Genomic DNA, 27668 nt, shown 5'->3' on the forward strand with positions numbered 1-27668 from the left:
GCTAAGTAACTGTGAATGTGAGACAGCTAAGTAACTTCCACTGGCTTCACTACCCTGATAGCAAAAGGATGATGAAACAACGTTCATTTTTTCATCTCAAATACATTGAAACAAGGTTGATCTCGGATGTCAGAATTAATTTATTTGAGCACATCAATTTTATTTTTCTTATTTAACATTGCCTAATGGGCATCAGTTAGTGTTAAAATTATAATTTATAATTCTAATTATAATTATAATAAATTATAAAAAACCTAAAACAATCTTATTGAAACTATTTTTTTCATTAAACAAAAAAAACAGGGACAGTTGTTGTGCCTATAAAAAATGAGCAGTGGTTTAAGAGCAAAGTTTATCAAACAGTCGAGCAGTATAACCAATCAGAAACAATCCTAATTCAACATATTGATTAAAAAGACAGTTTAGCATTTTAACAACTACAAACTGTAATTAGAGCATTTCTAGATAGATTCATGGACCAATTTCATGGGATATTTTGCTGACTAAACATGCAGACTAACTTAATAATAGGACTAAACAAATATGCAATAGCCTTTATAGCATATAGCCTTGATTAATAAAAAGTAAACTTTATATTATAGTAAATATATCATTACTTACCCATTTATCGCTTTAAGTTCTCCAGGGATTATATTTTTATATTTTTTTTTATTATATTTTTATTAGCTTGGAATCAAATTTCTGATTAACTCAGGGTGTAGCGTTCTTACCACAGGTGACCAGCATTATACGATGATTATGAGGTGATTTAGGCAAAACAAAAAAAGTCCATATTTAAAATGACTAAAGTAAAGTAGGTTATTTATAAAACGGTAAAGTTATTTTTAGATTTTTTTTGTGTGAGGGATTTGTTATGCGGCGGCGCTATCTGGTGGTGGAGGTTGAGTCCGCAGCTCCGTGTGCGCTAACGTTAGGTTATTTATCTTATTAAAATACACCACCGTATGGTGGATTAAGGGCATTAGTGTGTCCGGCGTTATTTTAATACCATATTTTCTCTCAGAAATCTCTCTATTTGCGTTTTATTTCGCTTTAATAATAAGCAGGGCTGATTATAAATGTTATAAACACGGTTTAGCTGCGCTTTAGCCGCCGCGTGCGCTGGGGGTGTCCTTGTATCCATGGAAACTGGCAGCAGCATCCTCGCGCTGATCAGCAGCTCCGGCCGCGCATGGATATCAGCGCCTTCAAAATGGCGAAACGACGACAGACGGCCGGGGTGCTGCTGCTCTGCTCGCTGTGTGAGTACGCGGTGTTTTTAATGTGCGGGTTCCCGGGTTGGGTTCTGATTTTAGCGGGTGTTTAGGGAGTGTTTGACCTTGGTACCGGGGGGACGGCGGCGGTGTGTTTTCTGCTGACTGGCTGTAATCCGCCTCTCCGCGCTCGGGCTCGAGTTAACGGCGGTTACCGCTCAGCGGCTCTAGTTAACCTACTGCACCGCTCAGCATATGGCTATATAAAATCAGTTTACATAACAGCGGACCGAGCTAGACTCGCGTGTATTGCTTTAATCCGCGCCTATGGGTTTTATCTTGGTGTCTGGGGGATCAGAACCGAGTGAAATTGGACCCCCAGTCCAAACACGAGGGGAGAGTAACGCTACCCTGCCTGCCTGTCTCAGACCCCCTCATACCATTGTGTTTAGATTGGCAAATATAGCAGCAGCAGCAGCTCCATCTGCTCAGCTGAGCCTATAGCTAAATAGGGGTAGATACACAAACCGGTCAAAAGTTTCAGTACACCCCTATGTTTTCCTTTTATTTTTAACATTTTAAGCTCTTCAGGGCAAGATAATTACTCAGAAATGGTACATAATCAAGTGTACAAAAAATTATGTTGAGTAAACTGCCAGGGTCTTAAAAGAGCAAAATAACTAACTATAAACTAGTGGAATCATTCAATAAAAAATAGGGCTACACAAAGCCCTATTTGGACAGTATTAGTATCTCAGTGGGTCCTAGGGCAATTTTCTCTTTCATGGGGGGGGGGCGGGTACTCTGTGATTTAATTCCTGTCTAGAACAACCATGTAAGTTATCTACAGTTTTTCCTTGAACTCCGTGGTCCTCTGGTTATTTTAGTCCCTTCTGGATGGACGTGGAGTTTTGTCACCTCGCGTTTAATAAAATAGCTATTTGTCCACTGCCGCGCACAATAACTACACTTTGAGTGTGCTTTCCCATGGAGATCAGCGAGTGGAAATGGAGGAGCTACTGAACGCAATGTCGTGAACGAGAAAGCCAAAAACTTACTGGTTCTCCTGGTTTTTCAATTGCAGTCCGGATGCAAGAGTTTTATCACTGAGTAGTAGTTTGAAATATGTTTCACAGATATCACCCCGAGAAACTAATCCTGTCCGGATAGGGCTATATTCATAATATTACAAGAATAAAGTCATAACATTATGGGAATAAAGTCATAATATTTTGAGGAAAATGTAGTTCTAACTGCTTGGTCTTCAGTTTAATGCTGCCTTCAATTTGTGTCAAAAATATCGTATTTACAAGATGAGAGCACATGAAAGCCACTAAAAACTCGTATTTACCAGTGGAAAACTCACATTTTTAGATAAGCCCAGAGTTTCCCAGTTGGGGGCATGTAAACTGATGCAGACAGTTCATATTGTATACTGCTTTCACTTCTGTTACTGCTACAACACTTCAACACTTGCAGGTCGGAATTTCATTGCAGCAACCAAAATTAGGAAATATATTGTGTCCAGGTAATATGACTAGTCAGACTGTCTTTATAGATCTGTAGACCTCATAAAATAAGAGCTACTAGTAGTAAAGGCAGCATTTTTGCAGATAGAAACTGAGTTGGGATGTGTATCGCTCATGTCATTTTAGGCTAAAACGGATTGCCATTGGTATGAGGGGTACGTTACTCCTGTCGCATTTAAGCTCCTGATTTGAAACTGAAGGGATCGTGAATGTGTATGTGTGTGTGTGCTGCTTGAACCAGGTTTTTACTGACAGAGCTGACTTGGCTATAGGCTGTGCTGAAGCAGTGTAAGATAGCCAGGATATTGATTTTAGTCACAGAAGACGGCAAGGTTTATAGGAGCTGTAAATGTAGCTAGATGGAGGAGGACTGTAGTGGTGGTCTCAGGCTCTCGTGATAAAAGGACACGTTTAGTGGCCAGGCGCTGTGCTCTGAATATTAAATTGTGCTTGACCAGCAAAAAGAAACAACATCTCGTTCTCTCATTGTTTCTCTCACTCTCACACAAACTCACTCTCGTACACAGACCTGTTTGAAAAACATTTAAATGAGTTGTTTGCACAAGAATTTACACCATTACCTCAAGTAAACTCCTGATTAGTGTCTTAAGTTTATATTGTGTATAATGCAATCAAACAGAGAATTACACAAATTTGTTCTTTGCTGAAACAGTCAATTTATTAAAAAAATTAGAGGATCACTCTATAATATAAATGACCAATAGCTGGAAATAAAATACGTGCAGCTTTCCTGTATATTAATTTTCAAAATTGAGACTTTTTACATGTAATTCTATTAGCAATAATTATATGTCAAGCTCTAAATATATTTTTCAACTCAAAACCCTGTTTTCATTTCTTTAAGTTTTAATGTATAATAATAAGAAAAACAAGGAAAAAAACAAGTGGAAAATTGTAAAATACTATGTATTGTGATACTCTAAAATCATAATAACCAAGACAGTTATCACACCATGAAAATCTAATCCAATGTCCAGGAAGAAGTAAATAAGAGAATGAAGGGAATGAATCTGTAACTGTCAGAATGCCATGTTAATACGGATATTTTTGTTTATTTATCATTATACATTCATTGTTGTTTTATTTCATATGGTTGTTAAAAAGGGCTAAAAATCTATACGAAAAGGTGTAAAAATGAGGGTAAAATGCGTTAATAAATATACGTCTCTAAAATAATATTTGGTTAAAAGAGGACTTTTAGTTTAGTGTTGCTTTACTGTGGAGCGTAATGAGTCACGTGACGCGAGTTAGTTAGGCGGGTAACTGGAGAATTATGGGTCAGAACTAACTTGGCGGCAGAGAGAGAAGACTAACTTAGCAGCAGAGAGAGAACAACAATTAAAGCTAACACGAGGTCTAAAGGCGCACACGGTAAATGTTCGTCTGTTAAATATTGTTTAGTAATGTGTTTAATATGCCTTTTTTCAATGAATCTTGTGTTTCGAGTTGTACACAGAATTGTTGTGCTAGCTAGCATATACTGAACGGTTGCTTTGTTTTGTGTAGTTTTCACGGTGTCCGATGAAGGACCAGAGAGAGGGAGAGAGAAAAGGAGAAATAAACCTTCAAAAGACATCAGTATGACTCGTGGCCATTATTCCATTAGACCGGTGTAGCTACAGTGAAAACGTACCGCCAACGCGGCGGAGAGTTCAGCGCGTGTGCCCGCGGAGGAGCGAGCAACGCGGCGGAGAGTTCAGCGCGTGTGCCCGCGGAGGAGCGAGCATCGCGGCGGAGAGACCAGCGCGCGTGCCCGCGGAGGAGCGAGCAACGCGGCGGAGAGTTCAGCGCGTGTGCCCGCGGAGGAGCGAGCATCGCGGCGGAGAGTTCAGCGCGTGTGCCCGCGGAGGAGCGAGCATCGCGGCGGAGAGACCAGCGCGCGTGCCCGCGGAGGAGCGAGCAGCGCGGCGGAGAGTTCAGCGCGTGTGCCCGCGGAGGAGCGAGCAACGCGGCGGAGAGATCAGCGCGTGTGCCCGCGGAGGAGCGAGCAGCGCGGCGGAGAGTTCAGCGTGCGTTCCCGCGAAAACGGCGCGGAGCACGCCAATTCAAGAAAAAGACAGTTTCAACAACGAAGGCTAAAGCTAAGCAAAGTTTCAGCGCAGCGCCAGTTTCAGCTAAGTGAAGTGTTCAGGCAGGACATTGCAGCTCTGCACTCGGCGTCAGGTTTGACTGTGCTCCTTTCACAAGACACAAAAAAAAAAAAAAAAAAAAAAAAAAAAACACTTCTTATGAGAAAAGTAATTCATTTATCAGTAGAGTCTAATTGTCATTCCTGTTTTATGAATGTGTGATTATTGTGCATAATGGTACTTTAAAGTAAGATTTCACAAGCATGTTCAAAGAAGTGCATTAAGGGTTATATTTAAAAAACAAAAAACAAAAAAAAAAAGTACTTGACGTTATTTACTGAACAGACAACTATATAACTGTTAAGGTCGTATGGTTATATGTGTACACGAAGCTGTCATTTCTAAAAAAAAAAAATATACAATGTCAATTCATGAAGAAACTTTAAAAAAGGGTGAAGTTAGTGAACAGTTAAAATCACAATGTGATGATGTTGAACAGGAAAGATTAGAGTCACTTACAGGTGACAGTCAAGCTAACCTAGAAGTAGAAAAGATAGCAGTGGTAGAGCCTGCCCACACCACCTCAGAGACTGTTGAACCCAGAAAATCTTCACGTGAGAGAAAGTACACCACCAAAATGCTAGAATTGAAAGAACAAGAGGCCTTTCATAGAGAGAGCAAATTCATCAAGCTGTATGAACGCTGGAAAGATCAAGTTAGAGCTTCAAGAAACAAACTTAAGGATGAGTGCTCTGACAGTGATTTGGCTAGCATGATGGATGATATTGAAGGGCTAGAGACAAAATTGAAAGAGTTGTATGAAAACATACGAACTCAACTAGCACCTTCACCTGAGATTAGAAGAAGGATGGATTCCTGCATAGCAGTGACAGCAGATCTGATGAGGCTCATGAAAATACGGATGAGTGAAGTGGGGCTAGAGGAGTTTGATGCTAAAGCAGAAAACACAATACTTCATAATGTGCTCGATAGAGAGTATGCCCAATCAATATTTGGGACTACAATCTCCAGGTCTACTGATGGTAGTAGCCACTCTCAGTCATCAGAACAGCGAAGCATTGCAGCGAAACGAGCAGAGTGTGCCGCACAGTTTGCTGCAAAAAGGGCTGAAATAAAAATGGAGGAGGCCATAGCTTCACAAAGGCAAGAACTAAAGAGATTAGAAAATCATAGAGATCTTCAAGTTCTAGCTGCCAAGCTCCAAGCATACAGTGAAGATGACTCAGATCAGGACTGTGAAGAAAACAGAACAGTGCAAAACAAGGTGGCTAATTGTCCTCAAGTACCTTTGTCCTCAAAAGAAATTAAAAAGGAGCAAACATGGCAGGATGATAGCACTGAACAAACAGCTCATCTCAACAATGAAGCGTCATTAGCACAAGTCCTACATGACACACTAGTCCTTACCAGACTTCCTGCACCTGAGCCTGCTGTCTTCTATGGAGACCCACTCAAGTTCTTAGAGTGGAGCACAAGTTTCAAGACATTGATAGAACGGAGATGCACAAGTCCAGCTGACAGGTTGTTCTACCTACAGAAGTACATTGGTGGTGAGGCAAGGTCTGTGTTAGAAGGCAGCTTCTACAGAAAGGATGATGAAGCCTACAACCAAGCATGGGAGGCTCTGAATACTCGCTATGGCCACTCATTTGTAATTCAACGTGCATTTAGAGAAAAATTAAACAACTGGCCAAAGATCGGCCCTAGAGAGTCAGTTAAACTGAGACAGTTTAGCGATTTCCTAACTGCCTGTAGCAATGCAATGCCTCATATCAAAGGGCTTCAGGTCTTAAATGACTGCGAAGAAAATCAAAGGATGCTTCACAAAATCCCTGACTGGGTGACCTCTCGCTGGAATCGTCACGTCACAAAGTGCTTGCGTCAAACAGAGGAATACCCCAGTTTCAAAGAGTTTGCTGAATTTATGGCACAAGAAGCTGAGATTGCATGCAATCCTGTGACATCCTTTCATGCATTGAAGCATATTGACGAAAGGCCTGGTAGAGACACAAGGCGCCCAAAGGCTAATGCATTTATGACAAATGTGAAGGCACCTGAAAATGCAAATACAGCTATGAAAGCATGTGTATGCTGTGGAGAAAGCCATTCTATCCACAAATGCCAGATGTTTGCTAACAAGTCCATGAAAGACAAGAGAAGCTTTATCTTTGACAATAGCCTGTGCTTTGGCTGTCTTAGGAAGGGACACAATTCAAAGGAATGCAAGAATAAAGCTACTTGTGGCATATGCAAGAAACATCATCCAACTCCACTTCACGAAGACCGCTCCTTTGTCTCTGCGAACACATCTTCTGTTAGACAAGTACCAGAGAATACATCTTCACTTTCTTGTTGTCTTGACAGATGTAATGGTGGGAGCACCTCCATGATAGTTCCTGTGTGGATTTCCACAACCACCTCTCCTGAATCAGAGACCTTAGCTTACGCTTTACTAGATACCCAGAGTAGCAACACCTTTGTAGACAAGGAGGTATGTGAGAAGATGGGGGCAGATTTAGAGCCAGTTAAACTAAAGCTTACCACTATGATGGGAAAGGACTCCATCATTCAGAGTGAAAGAGTAAGTGGGCTTAGAGTTAGAGGGTTTTCCTCACCATGCTTTATTAACTTGCCACCTGCCTACACCAGAGACTTCATTCCACTTGAACGTTCTCACATTCCTACTCCTAAAACTGCCAAGGGATGGAGACATTTAAAGGGAGTAGCCCAAGAAATGCCAGAACTGATGAATTGTGAGGTCGGACTCCTCATTGGCTATGACTGTTCCAGAGCATTGGCTCCACGTCAAGTTATCACTGGAGGTGATGATGAGCCATACGCCATCAAGACTGACCTGGGTTGGAGCATTGTCGGTAGTTCACCACAGGCTGCTAAGTCGACAGAAGTGACAGGTTTATGCCATCGTGTAACAGTTAAAGAGATTCCCCCATTGACACCAGCCACTGTTATCAGAGCACTCGAATCAGACTTCAAAGACACCAGCCCTGGTGAAAAGAGTGTATCACAAGATGATATACAGTTCATGCAATTACTGAATAAGACAGTACATCAGAATGCAGACGGTCACCTGGAAATGCCCCTTCCCTTTAAGACACATCCACAACTGCCAGACAACAAGCATTTGGCCCTGGTTCGACTGAAGCGCCTGAAAGGGAAATTTGAGAAAAATTCCAAATTCAGAGATGACTACCTCAAGTTTATGGAAGGTGTCTTCAAGGAGGGTGAAGCAGAGAGAGCTGTATGCCAACCCAAAGCTGGAAATGTGTGGTATATTCCACACCAGGGGGTCTATCACCCTAGAAAGCCAGATAAAATTAGGGTAGTGTTCGACTGCTCTGCCAAGTATGGTGGCACCGCTTTGAATGATCACTTGCTGGCTGGACCTGATCTTACAAATGGGCTCACAGGAGTGCTCTGCAGATTCCGAAAACATCCAATAGCAGTCATTTGTGATGTGGAAAAGATGTTTCACAGGTTTCACGTAAACCCTGAAGACAGAGATTACTTACGGTTTCTGTGGTGGGAGAAAGGTGACACAGAATCAGTGCCAAAAGAATACCGCATGAATGTCCATCTTTTTGGAGCAGCATCCTCCCCTGGCTGCGCAAATTATGGATTGAAGTATCTTGCAAGCCAAAATGAAAAAGAGTATCCTGATGCCGCCAACTTTATCAAAAAGAATTTCTATGTTGATGACGGGCTTTTTAGCGTAAAATCTGTTGACACAGCCATCAAACTAGTGAGAGATGCACAAAATGTCTGTGCAAGAGGAAAATTACACCTCCACAAATTCATCTCCAACAACAGAGAAGTTTTGGAGTCAATTCCTGAGAGCGAACGAGCTAGCGGAATCCAAGATGTAGACTTGACTTATGAAGAACTCCCAGTTCAAAGTGTGTTGGGAATAAAGTGGAGCGCTAACAGTGATACCTTTTTCTTTAAGGTCACTCTGGATGAAAAACCAGCAACACGGCGTGCAGTCCTCTCAACTGTAGCTTCTGTGTTCGACCCGCTGGGCTTCCTTGCTCCCTTCCTCCTGCTGGGAAAGAAAGTTCTACAGGAAATGTGTCAAAGAGGCATTGGGTGGGACGAACCTCTGCCCACAGAGTTAAAGCCACGATGGGAGAGCTGGCTTAGTGACCTAGAGAATCTCCAGAAGCTCCATATACCAAGGTGCTTCATCCCAGAAGAAATGGGAAAAGTCCAAAGAACAGAACTACATCACTTTTCGGATGCTAGCACCCATGGGTATGGACAGTGTTCATACATTCGTGTGGTGGGCGAAGACAAAGTACACTGCTCACTAGTGATGGGTAAAGCTAGAGTTGCTCCCACAAAAGTGGTAACCATACCAAGGCTAGAGTTAACTGCTGCCGTGGTCTCCGCAGCAGTAAGCAGCATGTTAAAAGAGGAGCTAGAGCTTAAAATTGATCAGGAGTATTTTTGGACTGACTCACAGGTAGTGTTGGGCTACATTAACAATGAAGCTCGAAGATTTCACATTTTCGTAGCCAATCGAGTTCAAAGAATCAGAGAAATGACTGACCCAGCTCAGTGGCACTATATCAACACTGATCAAAATCCAGCAGATCACTCTAGCAGAGGCCTCAAGGTGGCAGAATTGATAAGTTCAGACTGGCTGACTGGACCCAAGTTCTTGTGGGAAAGAGAGATTGTCGCACCAAAGTTAGTTCCACAGCTTCTGTTGGGGGATCCTGAAGTCAAAGTGACACAAGCGCTACAAACAAATGTAACAGAAGAGAAAAACTTCACAAACAGACTCAAACAATTCTCAAAATGGCATACAGCACTGAATGTCATTGCACGTATCCAACATCTAGCAAAGGGAGCTAAGGCAGCAGAGCCTCTTAATGTTGAAGATCGAAGAAAGGCTAGTCTTGCACTTGTAAAATTGGCACAAAACGATGCCTTTGAAGATGAAATGCAAATACTCAGTCATGACAAACTGCCCAAAAGTCATCAGTTGTATCAGCTTAACCCAATAATTCTAGATGGTGTTCTCAGGGTGGGAGGGCGCTTAAAGAATGCTTCTTTACCTCTTGACCTAAAGCATCCAGTAATCCTACCCAAAGATGGTGAGGTCACACGCCTGATTGTAGATTACTGCCATGAAAAAACTCAGCACCAAGGCAGAGGACAAACTCTTAATGAACTGAGAGCAAATGGCTACTGGGTCTTAAGTGGCAGCAAGGTTGTGGCAAATCACATTAAGCAATGTGTGACATGCAGGAGAGCTCGCAGGCCAACAGAAACACAAAAGATGGCAGATCTACCTGCAGATCGCGTCAATCCTTCGCCACCATTCTCCTTCTGTGGGATGGATTGTTTCGGACCCTTTTATTCTAAACAGGGTCGTAAAGAGAGTAAGAGATATGGCCTTGTATTCACCTGTCTATCCTCAAGGGCAGTGCACATTGAAATGTTAGAAGATCTAACAACTGATGCCTTCATAAATGCACTGCGCTGTTTTATAGCTATCCGTGGAGCTGTGAGACAAATCAGATCGGATCAAGGGACCAATTTTGTTGGGGCAAAAAATGAGTTGGCAAAGGCTTTGAAGGAACTGGACCAAGACAGACTGACTGGCTTTCTTGCTGAAAAGCAATGTGACTTCATTATGAACGTACCTGATGCTAGTCACATGGGAGGTGTTTGGGAGAGGCAGATCAGAACTATTAGGAGCGTCCTAAATTGTGTCCTCTCACAGAGCACTGGAAGAATAGATGATGCTTCTTTAAGGACATTCTTCTACGAAGCCATGTCAATTATAAACAGCCGTCCACTTGCTACCAACAACATCAATGATCCCAAAAGCCTGGAACCACTCACACCTAATCATTTACTCACCATGAAAAGCTCTGTTCCCCTGCCTCCACCAGGAAAATTTGTAGCAGAGGATCTGTATGCCAGAAAGAGATGGCGTAGAGTGCAGTATCTGACTGAGCAATTTTGGAGTAGATGGAGGAAGGAATATTTGGGAAACATCACCCTCAGACAACGCTGGCATTCTCCAAGACGAAACGTAAAGATTGGGGATATTGTCATTGTCAAAGAAGAAGAGGTTCCCCGCAATGAGTGGAGACTTGGAAGAGTACTTGATGTTTGTAAAGACCAAGATGAACTGGTGCGAAAGGCCACAGTACAACTAGGCTCTAGAAAGCTAGGAAAAGCAGGCCAGAATGTAATGAATACATCTATTCTTGAAAGGCCAATTCATAAGTTAGTCGTACTTGTAGAGAACAACTAAAGTTGTTCCTAAACTTTAAAAACACTTTTGTACAGAGTTTACAGTGTAAGGTTTTATATACTCAGTTCTGGAAATTACTAGATTTATTCATTTTGGAATGGATATCATAAATCGTAGTAATTTGGTGGGAGTGTAACTGTCAGAATGCCATGTTAATACGGATATTTTTGTTTATTTATCATTATACATTCATTGTTGTTTTATTTCATATGGTTGTTAAAAAGGGCTAAAAATCTATACGAAAAGGTGTAAAAATGAGGGTAAAATGCGTTAATAAATATACGTCTCTAAAATAATATTTGGTTAAAAGAGGACTTTTAGTTTAGTGTTGCTTTACTGTGGAGCGTAATGAGTCACGTGACGCGAGTTAGTTAGGCGGGTAACTGGAGAATTATGGGTCAGAACTAACTTGGCGGCAGAGAGAGAAGACTAACTTAGCAGCAGAGAGAGAACAACAATTAAAGCTAACACGAGGTCTAAAGGCGCACACGGTAAATGTTCGTCTGTTAAATATTGTTTAGTAATGTGTTTAATATGCCTTTTTTCAATGAATCTTGTGTTTCGAGTTGTACACAGAATTGTTGTGCTAGCTAGCATATACTGAACGGTTGCTTTGTTTTGTGTAGTTTTCACGGTGTCCGATGAAGGACCAGAGAGAGGGAGAGAGAAAAGGAGAAATAAACCTTCAAAAGACATCAGTATGACTCGTGGCCATTATTCCATTAGACCGGTGTAGCTACAGAATCAATGAGTTGTCCTCCAGAACCTTCATTCGTATCTGTAACCTTAGCACCCCATTAACCCCCATGGAATATTTTCACATATGTTTCACAGATCATGTTATTAAAATTAGTAGAATCTCCTAACAACAGTATCATAGATGTTACAGTTTACTAATATAAACATGCTGTGTGTGGCATTTCTTCAGATGGAGACACCTTGTTTGTGATGGTTGAAGGAGAATAAGCAGAAAGGTTTAACGTTAAAGAAATGCTACAGTAACTCAGCTACCATCCTGCACAGTTGTGGTGAGCAGTAAAGCATCTAAGAATGCAAAACACGTCGAACACTGAGGTAGATGAGCTAAAACAGCACGAGGCCACACTGGGACTTGTGTCTGCTAAGAACAGAAAGCTGAGGCTGCAGTGGCCACAAAATCACCAAAAGTAGACAATTGAAGATCTACTCTGATGAGTATTGATTTCAGGCACACAGATGGTGGTGTCAGAATGTGACCATATGCCTCTCTTCATGGCCTTAATTTACCCATATTCTAATTGCTATTTCTAGCATGATCATGCATCATGTCGCAAAACAAAAACCATGACATTCTTGTTTTGTGAACATGACAGTGAGTGCATTGTTCTTCATTGTGCTTCCCAGGCAGTTTCCAACAACATGTATGATCCATGACCTAAAATCAGCAGTTTTGTGTGTGACATGAATCCCTAGCCAGTATTATTGTGTCCTTATTTGGAATATGTATTTGTAATATTTTTAGGCAATAACTGGTTCTTCAGTTGTACCGAGAGGGGGTTTGTTTAGTCAGTGATTTGAGTGATCCGATTTGTATCTGTTTTAAATGCGTCTTTGGTGCGATTTCAATTTCAGTTTTGGTGTTACTTGGCCTTATCTAGATATAATTTTAACATACAAGATCATTATTGGTCCCAGAGGAATGGATTTTTTCAAACTTTTAAATTTATATGTAGACCTGTCACTGTACGATAAATGGACATGACCTCAATTTTATTTATTTGTATGTTTGTTCCCATATATAACGGTAAACAACATTTTTAGCCAGTCATACAATGACAAATGCTTTAATAACTGTGATTACATACACACAGTGTGAAGAAAAAAAAGTATATATTTCCCAAATTATGATCAAATAAAACTGTTTAACTTTAAAATGATTTAATTCATTTGGTATGCTGTTCTATTATCATTATGTCAGTGGCATTTAATGGTCTTAAAATTACAAAAATAATGTTTATCACAATTAATTAATTCCAGGATGATATATCGTTTACAACATATTGTTATCATGACAGGCCTATTTATGGGTTCAAGCACACCTGCTTGAACTCACCTGGTAATAGTCGGGTTTGGTATGCATATTTTGAGTAGGCCATTTCCACCTGCTGTGTAAACATATACTTAGAGTTAGCATTGAAAAGTGATAAACAATAATATGAGCTACAGCAACTGAGGAGAAAATCACTAAGGAGGCAAACATTTGGACACCAAATGTGTCTTGGCTCGAGTCGACTTTATTTGGGTAAGAGGAGAACTGTGTAAATTAGATTTTTCAGCAAATCATCCCTCAACGAACCAGTGGGACTTGTACGTAGTGTGCGCTGGAATGTTTTTCATTTTAGTTTGCCAACACAAATCTTTATCTCTATTTTCTGAACTATCAATGAAGTACACACTCAAACAGCCTCTGGGATTTGTGAACACTCTGTGCAATGCGTATCTGTTTTAGCATGGGCTTTGTTTATCTTAGCTTGTCATGCTCATTAACTGTTGGAGTGCTTGTATACTGTTTAAGCTTGTGGGTTTTTTAGAGTTTTTGGACCCTGCCAAAGTTTTCTACTCAAACGTTTTCTGTAGTTTTACATTGACTTGTTTAATATTCATACAAACCTGCTCACTCAAAAGTTTCAGAGCTGAATCTTAAGGGAATCAACATGAAAATGTGAATGTATTCACTTTGGCCCAGCTCCCAGTTACAGTCTGACCTCTTATCCTGCTTTCTGGAAGCTTCTCCAGCCTCTTTTAACATACATGAAGCAATAACCAACATCCCACTCCACTTGCTGAAGGACGAGCGTCATGAAGTCAGTCCGCGCTCCGGGAAAGGGGAAAAAATGTGGCGCATAACGGAGTCTTACTAATGGTCAAATGTCAGCAGCAGATGTAAAAATAGCCCAGGATGGGAAAGTCTGGGAAACGTCAGCTGAGACCCTCATGTGCCATCAGTTCCAGCTGTGATGAAGTGAATCTTGTTTGGGCTTCCCATGTTTTTGGAAAAACAACAGCAGGGTGTCTTCCCATTGGCTTCAGAGCTGACCGCCACTAAGAGATCAGATCCTGAGCACCCAAACTACGGCCTCCAGCAAGGGTTCTCAGACATATTTATTTATTCATTTTTCTTTTATATTTATTTTATTTTTTGAGCCAAGCCCCTTAGACCCCCACCGATGTTATACATGCACATTCTGTTACTGTCTGCTATACTGTTATATTGCAAAAGCCATTATATAACAGTATATTATATATTGTATTGCATTAGCCATTTATTATTTATCATTACCTGTAAATCCTCTCAGTCTGAGACGTCTATGTCATGTATAGCTTTTTCTGTTCAGATTATTTTTAATATTTTGAATGTTCTCATGTCTCGAGTGTGAAAAACTCCTTTGTTTTGCTGGGATAATCAGGAAGCTTTGAAGCCAGATTCTTGGCCTCATTTGCTTGAACCTTGAGGCTGATTCCATTTTGGTCTACTGTCACTGTTCACCGCTGTTTACTGAGTGATGAGTTTAATGATGTTGTGACTAGGGATGTCACGATACCAGAACACTCGTAGATGGTTCTTTTTCAGCAGCAAGAGTGTGATCAAGCCTTTATTTAAGCAAGTGTTATAATATTAAGTCAAGTATTAAAAAGGATCTAACAGTTTTTTTTTATTTCAGTTTCAGTGTAGATTTTGGGGATCTTTGTGTACATTAAATCACTTATATTTGGTAGCTGGTGTTGAACAGGGGTTGAACTGTTACCTTGGTGTAGATGGAAATTTGATCCATGCATATAAGTTTAGTAGCTACGATATTCAGTGTCCTTGGTTCATTATAGTTGTTATATTTCCTGTGTCTTCCAGTTCAGTGTGGATTTCAGCAAATGCTTATTATTTTTTTTTTATTTAAGGCTGAGCAATTAACCAAAAATGAATCAAAACTGACATTCAAGCCTCAAACTGAATTAATCATGAAAGCAGCAAGGAGGAAGACTCAAACACCCAGTCAGCTGAGCAACTTGAGTATCTTATACAAAAGAAAGATGCTGTGTTCATTGTTCAGTATTTATAATTGAGGTAAAATATTTGATCGTTGTGTTGAAAAAAATATATCATGTACACAAAGACCCTTAAAGAAAAGCTCAAAGAAAAACTGAGTTAAGTTTACACACAGAGAGCTAATAGCCTCATAATGCTATGATCAGGGATGCGGTAAAGAGTACTACTCACTGGTTATGAGCTTTCACAATGTTTACAAGCTTTACAAGCTACCATTAGCCTTTGTTAGCATTGTGCTCCCCCATTAGTTCTAGAGAAATCACATTTTTGCATGTCTGTGGTTGCTGTGGTAGTCTCCGTACTTTTAGAGTACCATCATGCTTTCAGACTTTTTGCTATCGACTTGGTTCTAAAGTATTGGTTGTCATAATATCCTAGTTGTGTCATATATTTGTTTTGGCTCACATCATAGTTTATATTGGCCTCCTGGACCCCTGGAGTTCCCCAGACCCCACTTGGAGAACCATGGACAGTTATGGTTTGTCAATCGCTGTTTTTTTTGCCTCTGATTTGTGCTGCAACATTTGAAGTAGGGGTGGGCGATATGGCATTAAAATAATATCACAATATTTCATGGTATTATTGCGATAACGATACTCTTGACGATATGACGAAATACGGAATTTAAAAAATATTTTAAAGAATACACTACTGCACCAAAATTAATATTAAATTTACTTATTGGATATGATATGGCACACCCCTAACTGAGATATTAAAAAATACAAGAAATGTATTCGATTTGTAACAGAAGTCAATGATCCAGAATGTCATGGCACTAATAATGCGCTCTACATATCTCCATATATCCAGTATTAAATAAAAAAAATAAATGATACTGGACAGATATAATCTGTCTCTACTAGATATATAATGGGAAATGAGAACAGTGTGAATTTTTCTTTTGCTAAAAACAGCAAAAAAGTAGCACCCTGATGTGATAATTAGGGGTTGGTAATATGGCACGATATTTCAGGGTATAATATCGTTCACGATATTAAAACATTTTGGTGATATTATTGTGTATGATATGATATGGCACACCCCTAATTTGAAGTATTATCAACATTTGTTGTTATAAAACGTTAAGTCCAGGCATTTTATTAAATTGTAAAGTAAGATGTTTGTGGCTTTAAATATATCAGTACTTTTACATTGATTAACTGACCATGACCATGCTTTCCAAACTTTAAATATAATATAATAGTATCCTTTTTACCTTGGAAAATGTTTTTTAATCAGTGATATCGGAATGACCTTGTATTGACCAATAGCTTTTTCGTATTATCCATGCTTTTAACATGACCTTCCTGTGTCTCCACAAGACACAGAAAATAATTTAATGCTATTGGGCACTGTAAAAGCATTATCGTAGGTTAATTTAATGAATTATTATTTACCAATTATTTATTATTTACTTATTTATATGTATCGTTACATCTTATCTTTTTGTAACTTTGTGTACTATACATACCTGCTGCTGGATGTCTAGAATTTCCCCTCGGGGATAAATAAAGTATCTATCTATCTATCTATCTATCTATCTATCTATCTATCTATCTATCTATCTATCTATCTATCTATCTATCTATCTATCTATCTATCTATCTATCTATCTATCTATCTATCTATCTATCTATCTATCTATCTATCTATCTATCTATCTATCTATCTATCTATCATTTGGTCTGCCTCTTTTTGAGGAATTTATTCACTGATTAATTACGTGTGGAACTGATTTGTAATGGTAATAGGTTTAACATAAAATTATTGCATAGGTCATTTAATGACCTATAATTACAGGGAATTAGGATTTCGCTGTGACAGTAAAACAAATACCTAATAATGTGAAAACACTTGGTGGTGATCTACACTTGATATCCTATGCACTCTGTTAGGAATTCTGATACGTAGGTACAACATGAACCTGATCTACACAGCAAAGTAAATTAATCAATAAATAAATAAATAAGTTGCAGCAAAAATAAAGGGAATTGTCAGCAGGATCAGGTTTAGTTTGTGTATTTTTATCCCAGACACACAGTCAGGCCCAACCAAGTGGCCCAACATCAAATTACCCACAGAATCCAATGTTTATTTTAGGCTGTTCACACTATGTAATGTGAAATATATTACATTCTAATCAACAGTTCATACTTCTAAACTGAGGTGCATGCACAAAAGTTCAGCGCTTCACGTGTAGTTTCTGTTTCATCTTCACCAGCATCACAGATCTATTAAGGAGTTACAGTGTCTGACAACTGGGCTTGTAACGAGAATACATACAAGCTTGAAGTGTATAAGTAGTGTTCTGTTTCTGTAAACTTTGTTTATAAGATTGTTCATAAACGGGTTCAGCCATTTCTGTAGAAATCCCTTAAAAACACAAGGCAGTTGCAATGCAAGCCTTCTAATTTAGTTTGAACAGAGACATCATCCTATTTTTAAGCTATGTTACCTCATTGTCCCGACACTGAAAACCTCCCTTACTCCCCAGTGAATGTTGAGTTGGATTGACATGAAAGTCACATGAAATCCTATCTGGCTGTTCAGACTGCTATGTATCGTATGCATATCATTTTTTCTTTTTTTTAGGAATTAGACTATGGCAGTCTGTCTGATAGACAGTGTCTTCTGAATTGAGCACTTAAAGACATTCATTGTATTAACAACTTTACAAAGCCTTCCATTAACCAGTTTCTGAACTGAAAATGACTAAACTTACTTCTGTGGATATCAGCACAGCTTCATTGTTCAGCAGTTTTATCAAAACTGCTCAGTATCCCATCCTAAAATTGTGTTCATTTATTTATTTAAATTTTTACCATTAAGACAAACAGCAGGATCTCACCCAGTCATAGAAAGAAGTATTGAAGACATGCACAATCAGACACATTTTTTAAATTACATCCAGTAATTTGTGTAAAAAGACATAAAAATTTGCCCTTACGGTTAGGGCTCTGAGGTTAATCAGATTCATTTGAGTAATCAAATTACTGTTTTTTTTTTTGTTTTTTTTTTACATCTTTACATATAGACATTGTCAGAGTGAATTTCAGTAGATAGACATTGACAGGCTTCTCCTAGAAACCTGTAAAGAACCCTTTTATATTTACACTTTTCCTCTTTTCCTTAATTGAAATACATGGAGGTTCTATTTGCACTGTGTTCAATATAAAAGCTGTATGTAAGGTTGAAGGGAACTGCTTACTCATTTTTAAATTGAATATAGAGAAAGCAATAGCTTGGTCTTTAATTTAAATTATGCAAAAACTAAAAATCATATTTGTAATCAAGGGTTGCTCATATATATGAAGAATATAGAGATTTTTTTTTACAGCTTACAATGATCTTCTGTTCTATTAAGATGTTTTCTGTTTTCATTCCCAGGTTGCTCAACATTAGCTGTTATACTCAGAACTACATCTAAAAGTGTGTGGGCCACTGAATTTGAGCGTAAGTTAATGCTGTACATTTCTGCTTTAGTCATTATACAGACCAGTCTTCTTCTCACGTTTCTCTTTAATACTTTAACAAATCACAAACCCTTTTTTTCTCCTCCCTTTCAAGCAATTGAGCTGACGTGCCTGATAGAGTCCATATCCACAAACAATCCCAGAATCGAATGGAAGAAAATTAAAAATGGGGTCCCCAGTTATGTGTACTTCCAAAATAAAATATCAGGTAATGTTTTACATTCAGCTGTTAATATTTTTAGATTGTTATTGGATAAGGATTCATTAATAATTCAGTGTGTATTATTTATGGAAATTAAAAAGGAGCAAGGCTATAATATTGATTAATATTACCAGGTGATCTGGAGCACAGAGCGACGTTGAGAGAGCCTGCAAACCTGCTGATCCTGAACACCACCAGATCGGATAGCGCTCAGTATCGATGTGAGGTGGCCGCTATTGATGACCAGAAACCCTTTGATGAGATCGTGATCAGTCTGTCTGTTAGAGGTACTTTCATTCATACAGTTCATTCATACTCTTGTGAAAAGGAAAAATACTTAAGAGCATTAAAAGTATGTTCAGATTAGGTAAAGAATACTAAAAGTCAATTTTCGATTTGATATAATGTGAAAATACACATTAAATATACTTTCTCTGTATTTCCATAAACTTTATTTATGTTTGTTAAATTGTCATTGTTTTATACCAAATTAGAGTCTTGGTAAGTTATTGTTGTTTACAAACTAGACAAAAGATTACAGATTTTAAACAGTTTACAGTGTTTGAAACAGTAAAATAGTATAAAAATGTAACATATATTTTGCTCCAATTGTAAATTCTCGATTTTTTTTTATATTTTTAAGTGCCAAGAATATAGTTTTTTCAAACATACCCTAAAAATATCATTATGAATTTTGCCCACCTATAATTTAAAAATACAGGAATTTTCAGTAGATTTAACCAAATGTCATGATATTAATAATCAACTTTGGATCCAATATGAGAGTAAAATAAATTATATACCAATTGCGAATATCTACCAAATGCAAGGTTAAATATAATGGAAAATAAGAATAGTGTGCAGGTTTATTTGCACAAAACATTTCACCTTCTTTAATGTGACTATTGAACATGTGAATATTGTGATAATGAAATGAAAAATTCTACAGCAAATAATTTGTTATATACTTAAATTAGAATATGTGGCTCAGATTTATGGTCCATTTTAAAATGCAGTAAAGTCCATTATTGGACATTAATATGCATAAGATTACTAACATGATACTAACTTGATTTTGGTGAAGTATTAAAGACAGTGGTGTTCTGAGAAACCACCATAACCTTATTAGTTTTTAGTATGAGTTTTTAATGTTAATCTGTAATACATTATAACATTGTTTATGCTGCTGGTTTCTATTCAGTTTCTATTGTTTTTTATTTGGGTTCCAGTGAAGCCTGTAACACCGAGATGCACTGTGCCAGAGTCTGTCACTGTGGGCTCCACCACAGAGCTGCGCTGTGTGGAGAATGAGGGCTACCCACCATCTCAGTATCAGTGGTTCCGCAACAACGAGGAACTGCCCGATGACCCCAAAACCAGCACACGCTTCATCAACTCTTCATATGTCATGAATACCGACACTGGCTCTCTGGTAAGCATAGTGTTGTACAGAGGTTTGATAGTCCCTGCTGTAAAAGCCTAGATGTATCTTGTGGATGAGATGTCCTTGCCCTTTTGGAGCAATTTTGGTAGGCCAGCCACTCCTGGGAAGGTTCACCAGTGTTCCATGTTTTCTCCATTTGTGAATAATAGCAGATAAAAGTAATTATGTAATTTCTTGATTCTGGTTAGGATTTTAGTTTGGAAAAAATAAATTATCATTTTAAAAAGTTTTTTTTTATATTTATTACCCAGTCTTTCTTTGTCTGATATTAAAGTGAAAAATGTGAAAACAAAAGAAATATGTAAGGAGGCAAATACTTTTTTACACCACTGTATTTTCTAGCCTTAATAATGTTTGTTTTGGTTTTCAAATAATATTAATTTATACCAAGCATGATAAGTAAAATAAGCCATTCAAGCATCTTTTATGTTTTGTGCAAGTAGAGCATAAAAATGAACTTAAACCTGCCATTTGCCAGCACTCTCCCTGCTCTGATCCATCCCTATTAAAAAGGGTATCTATGTCTTTGACTTGTCCACACTGCACTTGTACATTTAAACAGTGTATTTTTCTTGTCTTTTTTTCCTCTAGAAATTTAGGACGGTAAAGAAGGAGGATGCAGGCGATTACCACTGCCAGGCACGAAATGAGGCTGGGTACTCCAAATGCGAGGCACAGCTTATGGAAGTCTGTAAGTCAGGTTTTCTAACACACTTTTAAACCCCTTAACCGATTGGCGTTTTTGTCCATTTTCTGCCTGATATTACTCCCCTATATACCTGATATTACTTGCCTATATAACTCATAATATATTGAATAAAAGTCATAAAATTGGCACTTTCCTACACTTTAAAACGAATATTTCCTTAATAAAAATGCAATATTTTATGTCCATCAAACCTTTCGCTTCATTACAGTTGTTTAGTCTAATTTTAAACATGTCCAATTTGGGGTTGGTTCCTCTTAGTGATCTAAAATTAAGTGGAGTAAAGTGTGAACATGCAGCTGCAGCTTCTTCAAGTGTCCTGTAGGATTCTCCAAAGCCGTCAAAGTTTTCAGAATGTAAATAACTTATTTTACTGCAGGGGAAATGTTTTTTTGTGACATACACTTGTAGTCCATATACAGACCAACGATTTTTAAGGGATTAAATGAAGAAATATTGTATTATGAAGAGTAATAAATCTAAGGATTAGCGTTCACAGCCTTTTGCCCATATATAGCCCAAAACAAGACTCAAGTCTTTCATTCAGGCTTAAAATTCTCTTGCTTTCTTTCTCTCTCCAGACGATCAGGACATCATGGGGATTTCTTTAAAGGTTCTGGGAGGAGTGACTGCACTTATTCTTGTTACAGTGGGGCTCTGTCACATTCAGAAACACGGCTACTGTTCCTGCAAGGACCACAGAGAAAACAAGTGAGTAAAAACCTCAGAAATAAGTGGGATGTGCTCTGAAGGTCAGCTCTGCACAATATCAGTCTGTTCTTAATACTCTTATAAGCTGTTTACGGCCTGTTTGAAGTTTATGAAATGCTACAGTGTTTGGTGTACTAAGGAGTCTTATTATAATGCATCGTTTCTTACAGTTATAAAGTCCCTCAACACAACAGCACCATGGATTACGTCAGCACAGATGAGGTAAGAGTTTGGTTAAGAGACTTCACAGCTTTTTTTAAGGGAAGTATGCAAACATTCTGCCATCCTGGTCAAATTGCATGTGTAGGGTTTTTTTCAGTTATGTGTACCGTCTCTGTCCAATTAAAAACAAGCATCTCCAAAACAGCAACTTTACAGGAGAGAAAAAAAACTAAACTTTCAATGAAAGTCAAAGTAAAAAGAGTTTATTTTAGGTAATTTTGAAGTATTTCTATTAGTGTAGGGGACATTTTGAATGTTCAAATGATGTAGTAAACTAAAAAGTTTTTCATTGATCAGCATCGATATATTAATTCATTTATTTATTCATTTAAATTTAACTAAGATGGCAAATCTATTACAAAGAACACCCATCATCTACACATTTTACTGCACATTAAAATCAAATAAATGAAACAATTATGTCATAATGGTTGCACAAATCAATGCATGCACAATGTACTTATCTGATTTTATAATGCTTCTTCTTGCATTTTATTCTTTCATTTTATGTCATTTTAAGTTAATTATCTCATCCATCAAGTTTTGAGATATTATTGATATACTTCCAATGGGTGCAGATATTTGTGACATATGCTTTACCCTGCTGAAAAATGCATCCAGCGCAATACCAGCTATTTCTAGCAGCTAGATTTGGGTGCTGGTAAACTCCCTGGACCAGCAGATTACTCAGCAACATCCTGAGACAAAGCAAACACTTGGGGTACCATAGAAACCACCTAACAAGCCCCTAGTAAACCTTTGTTTTTTGTATTTTACTTAGTAGTAAAATATAAAAACAACAGTCTATCAGTCCTACAGCAAGTGCCTGGGATACCTCAGCATCCATTTTTCCAGAATGTAGCATCACCCGTAGCAGCTGCTTGAAAGTGTAAACCACTTAAGCTGTGCAAACATTCTGTATTTTATTCAGAAACTGTACTTTTCTTTTTATTTGTTCATATTTTACAGGTTATGTTACTGTTGAGGCACACATTTGTTATATTTAATTTTTCCCCTAAAATGTTTCTCAAAAATTCAACAAATATACAGTCGGTGCAGAAAAGGCATATTTAGGGGCAGTCCCTAAAAGTTTAACTTTATATTGAAAGCAGTAGTATTTCTGAATCTGGAGGAGACAAAATATTCTAATTAATGTATCTGGCATGAAGCAATGCAATGTGTAATACATTAATTCTCAAAAAGTGTCTGGTGAGTGGTCTGGTAGGTTTGTTTAAAATTGTTTCAGAAGTGAACAAATTGAACAAACAGTATCCTCAGGATTTTACACAACATTTATTTATTTACACTAATCTGTATTTAAAGTACTCATCCACATGTTATGTGGAATTACATATTCTCACCAAAGAGGTCTCCAAATCCCCAAACTTACAAAACTTGCAGACTGTTACTTTAACTAAAAATAAATATATACAGTGGTTGGACAATGAAACTGAAACACCTGTCATTTTAGTGTGGGAGGTTTCATAGAAGGACCAACCACATCCAACAGGATTAACTGTGGACGCAGGAGGAAGCTGTCTAATAAAACCACGGCTGATCAAATCACGGCAGAAACCAATGTGCACCTCAACTCTCCTGCTTCCACCAGAACTGTCCGTCACCACAATCAATTATTGTGGTCTAAATCCAGGTGTTTCAGTTTCATTGTCCAACCCCTGTACATAAACATAAAATTGACATGGGGATAATTTGATGTTTTACCTGAGCAGTAAATGTTATGTTTTATTTTATTCTTTTTATTTTTATTTTTTACAGGGACATTTTCGCCACAAGTCCTCTTTTGTCATATGACCAAGAAGTGAAATTGAAGACACAGGAGAGCCACGAGTTTGGACTTTGTGAGCGCAGTGCCACACATACGAGCCATCACTTTGTGCATTTTTTTCAGAGGTGCAGGAACATAAGCTTCTTATCTTGCCAAAGTCGTTATTATCGGAACAGACAGTTAAAGAGTTACAATCCTCTGGGGACGTTTTATTCCCTTTATTATCATTTTCATACTGGACCTTTAACCAGACTCTATCAGCATCTATCTTGCAGTCTGTACACTGTATCAGGACTGCGCTGTGGATTACACTCGTACTCGTAGTTAGAAATATCCAGCGGAGAGAGAGAGGAAGAGAGATGAAGTTAGGTTAGAGTAGATGGAGAAGAATGTTTTTGAGTCAGATAAGTGACGGAGCCGTAGTTCAAATCCCTTTCAGCCACAGACAAAGTTTACAACCCAGCAGTCTTTCAAGAACGCTGAACTCGAATAAAGCGATGACTGTACACTGGAGGAATGTGCAGAGCGAGAGGCTGAGAAGCCGGAGCAGCGGTGAATTACAGCACAGATGGTGCTGATTTCTGCTGTTGGGGAAACCTAAATTGCTCTGAGCTTCTGCTGCATCGTGCTACTTAAAACAGATCAGAGCACTAAAGAGGATGGGTCAGTCAGTCAGTCAGTGAGGTAAATAATAATACCACACTCAGACGCACTCAATCTTTTTGACTCAGCGAATCAGTCAAATCAGTCAAGAAGCCAGTGTGTACACGTGTGTGTACAATGCCATGCCATGACTGTTCTCTATATGCGTCATTTTTTGATAAAGAGATTTGATGGGATGTGGTATAAAGGTTACATGTTGGTGTTTTGGTGATAGTTGTACAGGTATTAAATTTAAGACGTAGAATTTAGTTTAGTTGGAGGTTCAATCAAAAAGTGTGTGTAAAGTCTATATACTTGGTTGTGCTAAATGACACAAACCTATTATTATTTTTATTAATATTATTATTTCAATTTCATTGTTTCATTTTTGAAATAATTCTAAAGATGCAGATTATGCACTTAGGTTTTTTTCAGAGTGCTATCTCTGTGTTTAAGTGACCTTCTGTACTTGATAATTGTTTATACATTTTTGGACATATTGTCCAGGTTTTGGACTGTGTTATTGTTTGACTCTGTTCGTGGTATGTGGTTGTATTGAAGCTCACTCTAACGGAATTGATGGAAAGATTGTGGGCCGTTATGAATAAATAAGGGATTTATGTATGTTCAGTCATTTTAGTTCTCTTTCATTTTTTTCTGGTTGTTTTTTTTTGTCCCTATGAATTCTAATTGAATTAAAGGAGTGGTTTGGAAGAATAAATCGATTTACACAACCTTTTCTCATCTTATATGTAGTCAGTCAGCCAAGAAGACATGCTTTAGGTCTAAATCTTGCTTTCTCGGTTGTGCCCTAAAGGGATGCAAAACAAGTATTTTGCATGTTTGCTCTTTGACTACATCTGGAGTAAGGAAAAATATATTATTATATAAAAGTGTATAAATTAGAGTTTTCTATTAAACCAATCCTGACTAGTATTTCAATCACAGTATAAAACACCTATTCACACCAAGGTCTAAGTTTTCAGATGAAGTTTTAGTGGAAACTTCACACCAAGTCATGTCCACAGTTTTTTTTTTTCCTTTGGTGCTGTCAACTTTACAGCTCTTGTACATTTGCACTCTCTCTCTTTTTATCTGCTTTGCTCCAAAAGTGGAATAAAGTTATTCAAAAGCAGTGTGTAAGATTGGTGGAGGAGAACATGATGCCAAGATGCATGAAAACTGATTAAAAAACAGAGTTATTCCACTAAATATTGATTTCTGAACTCTTAAAACTTTATGAATATGAACTTGTTTTCTTTGCATTATTTGAGGTAAAAAAGCTCTGCGTTTTTATTTTGTCATATTAGCTTTTTTTCCATAAACAAGATAAGATGCCCCACCCCCCAACCACAGTAATGCTTATTTGTTTTAATGCATCTATACAGTGTTTCAAACTCAGTGTAAAGGACATCATAAATATACAATACACAAATATTCATTTAGAAAATATTTAACATTAAAATTGGACTTGGTATGAATAGGCTTTTTGCTATTTTTTCCCAGGAGACTGTTTGTTTTTGCTAACAGAGATCAGTGCACCTGTGGACCTAAGGCCAACAACTGTAATAATGTTCCTTAGCTTTACTATTCACAACGAGCTACTATCGACTGTTACCTTGTAAAGCTCTCTTAAATAATTAAGATAGAACATATATAAATACACTAGTCTTCCATCGTAGCACGTCATAGCAGTAAGATGGACCTTTCAGTACGAGTGCTGTAAAAACGCACCTAGAGAAGAGCTTAAGCCTTGGTTCAGTCAGCGCAGTGTGGATATTTCTAAAATTAGACTCTTGGAGCTTCAACCAGATCGACAGTGTTGTGTCCTGAAGGGTCATGCCAAACTGTCTGATTTTATTCCCGTCGGAGTCTCTGTGGGAGAATAATCTTGAAAATGCATGACTAAGTAGAATGATGCCAGATGAATAACGTAAAAAAGAACATATGCTTAGTTATTTATTAAAAAACATAGAAATCTATATCTATATATATACAGTATATAATCTCACCACAACTGCCTGTTTGATACTAAAATATTTTGCTGTGTATTATCAGAGTATTATAGTATTTATCACTCTTTTCTTAACCACTGTGTGCCAGTTTTATGGACAGTGCTGGTATTAAAGTTGGATTTGCTGCTTGATATATTAACGTGTTTGGCCTAAAAGGTGCATTATCGGCCAAAGCTATTCCTTAGAGCCACAATAATTTCAATCATATATCGACTGAATCAATAAACACCACAACTTGGGATATTATATGTGACATTCCAGATATAATTAAGTGTTGAATGTATGTCATTTACATAACAAATTCACAAGCTTAACTGTTGTCCAGTTCATTTTGTATTGTAAGTAGTGTGTATTGTTTTATGTGGTGTCTGGGGAGGGGAGAGTGGTATTGTATTATATGAATAGCATTAAACCATTGTACAATGAATATGTATTCAGTCTCTATACAGTCTAGATTCTAATATTACTCAGGAACAGTTTAAAACAAGTAACCGTTTCTGTATGTTGTGAAAGGTTCAAATCTGTTTTACTTTCTTTTAATTTTATTAATAAACACGTTGAAATTGAAGATTTTACTGTTGTCATTTGTGTTTCTCTTTTTGTGTGTCAGTCAGACTTCTACTCCAGAGATAAAAATGATCTGAACATTGCCAAACTCGTTGCTAAACCGAATACATGCACCACAACACAACCTACAGCTACATTTGTAGTGCACTGTACTGATATTTTACAGGGAAGAGAAGTGTACATAAATTTGAGAGCAAAAACAATAATTCTGGGAAGCTATCCAGTGTACACTACGAGGACATTATTAGCAAATGGGGGGAAAAAAACATAAAAAGACAATACTAATTTAACAAGGAGGCGCAAGTCAAGCTTCACACAATTTTTAATGCATTTTTAGTATTTCTATTTAATCTCTTAAAATGTTCTAGTGACTTGAAAAAAATGGCAAAATACTGTATAAACAAAGGAACAAAGGAGTTATGGCTTTCCACTTACATGAGCGTATATTATATTTACCCAAAATGACATGATTAACTGAATCTGAAATGTCTCTATACAAGTTGCCCTTATGATAAATGATATCATAGTAAAATTAGGCGTATCAGTCATTCTAATTGACAACCAATTACAGATGTCAGATCAAAATAGCTTATTGTAAAAACATTTAACACTGATTTTGTTGTCAGTTTATTAATCATTCAATTGCTGTATTGTCAGATCATAAATAAAAGTA

The 27668-nt window shown here is 37.8% G+C and overlaps 2 protein-coding genes and 1 long non-coding RNA gene across 3 annotated transcripts; all 3 read left to right on the forward strand.

Annotated features, from left to right (window-relative positions):
* Positions 1 to 1105: 1105 nt before the first annotated feature.
* Positions 1106 to 26996, forward strand: jam3a (junctional adhesion molecule 3a). The gene is made up of 9 exons (XM_007260554.4): positions 1106 to 1262; positions 18615 to 18680; positions 18795 to 18908; positions 19037 to 19189; positions 20132 to 20334; positions 20938 to 21037; positions 21634 to 21763; positions 21934 to 21985; positions 23762 to 26996. Exons 1-9 carry the CDS (start codon positions 1193 to 1195, stop codon positions 23795 to 23797), a joined length of 924 nt encoding a protein of 307 aa, XP_007260616.4. The 5' UTR covers positions 1106 to 1192; the 3' UTR covers positions 23798 to 26996.
* On the forward strand, positions 3781 to 4342 carry LOC125782551 (uncharacterized). The gene is made up of 2 exons (XR_007425258.1): positions 3781 to 4135; positions 4271 to 4342. It is a non-coding gene; the product is annotated as an uncharacterized LOC125782551 (long non-coding RNA).
* LOC125782545 (uncharacterized) lies at positions 6432 to 11841 on the forward strand. The gene is made up of 2 exons (XM_049466811.1): positions 6432 to 11634; positions 11770 to 11841. The coding sequence occupies exon 1, from the start codon at positions 6617 to 6619 to the stop codon at positions 11141 to 11143; it is 4527 nt and encodes a 1508-aa protein (XP_049322768.1). The 5' UTR covers positions 6432 to 6616; the 3' UTR covers positions 11144 to 11634; positions 11770 to 11841.
* Positions 26997 to 27668: the final 672 nt, after the last annotated feature.

This window comes from Astyanax mexicanus, chromosome 18 (assembly GCF_023375975.1).
Source record: "Astyanax mexicanus isolate ESR-SI-001 chromosome 18, AstMex3_surface, whole genome shotgun sequence".
Lineage (NCBI taxonomy): Eukaryota > Metazoa > Chordata > Actinopteri > Characiformes > Acestrorhamphidae > Astyanax > Astyanax mexicanus.

Coding starts and splice junctions, on each gene's coding strand:
- jam3a (XM_007260554.4), top strand. CDS start 1,193: ATGGATATCAGCGCCTTCAAAATGGCGAAACGACGACAGACGGCCGGG. Junction 18,681..18,794: donor GTGGGCCACTGAATTTGAGC/GTAAGTTAATGC, acceptor CTCCCTTTCAAG/CAATTGAGCTGACGTGCCTG. Junction 20,335..20,937: donor ATACCGACACTGGCTCTCTG/GTAAGCATAGTG, acceptor TTTTTCCTCTAG/AAATTTAGGACGGTAAAGAA.
- LOC125782545 (XM_049466811.1), top strand. CDS start 6,617: ATGCCTCATATCAAAGGGCTTCAGGTCTTAAATGACTGCGAAGAAAAT.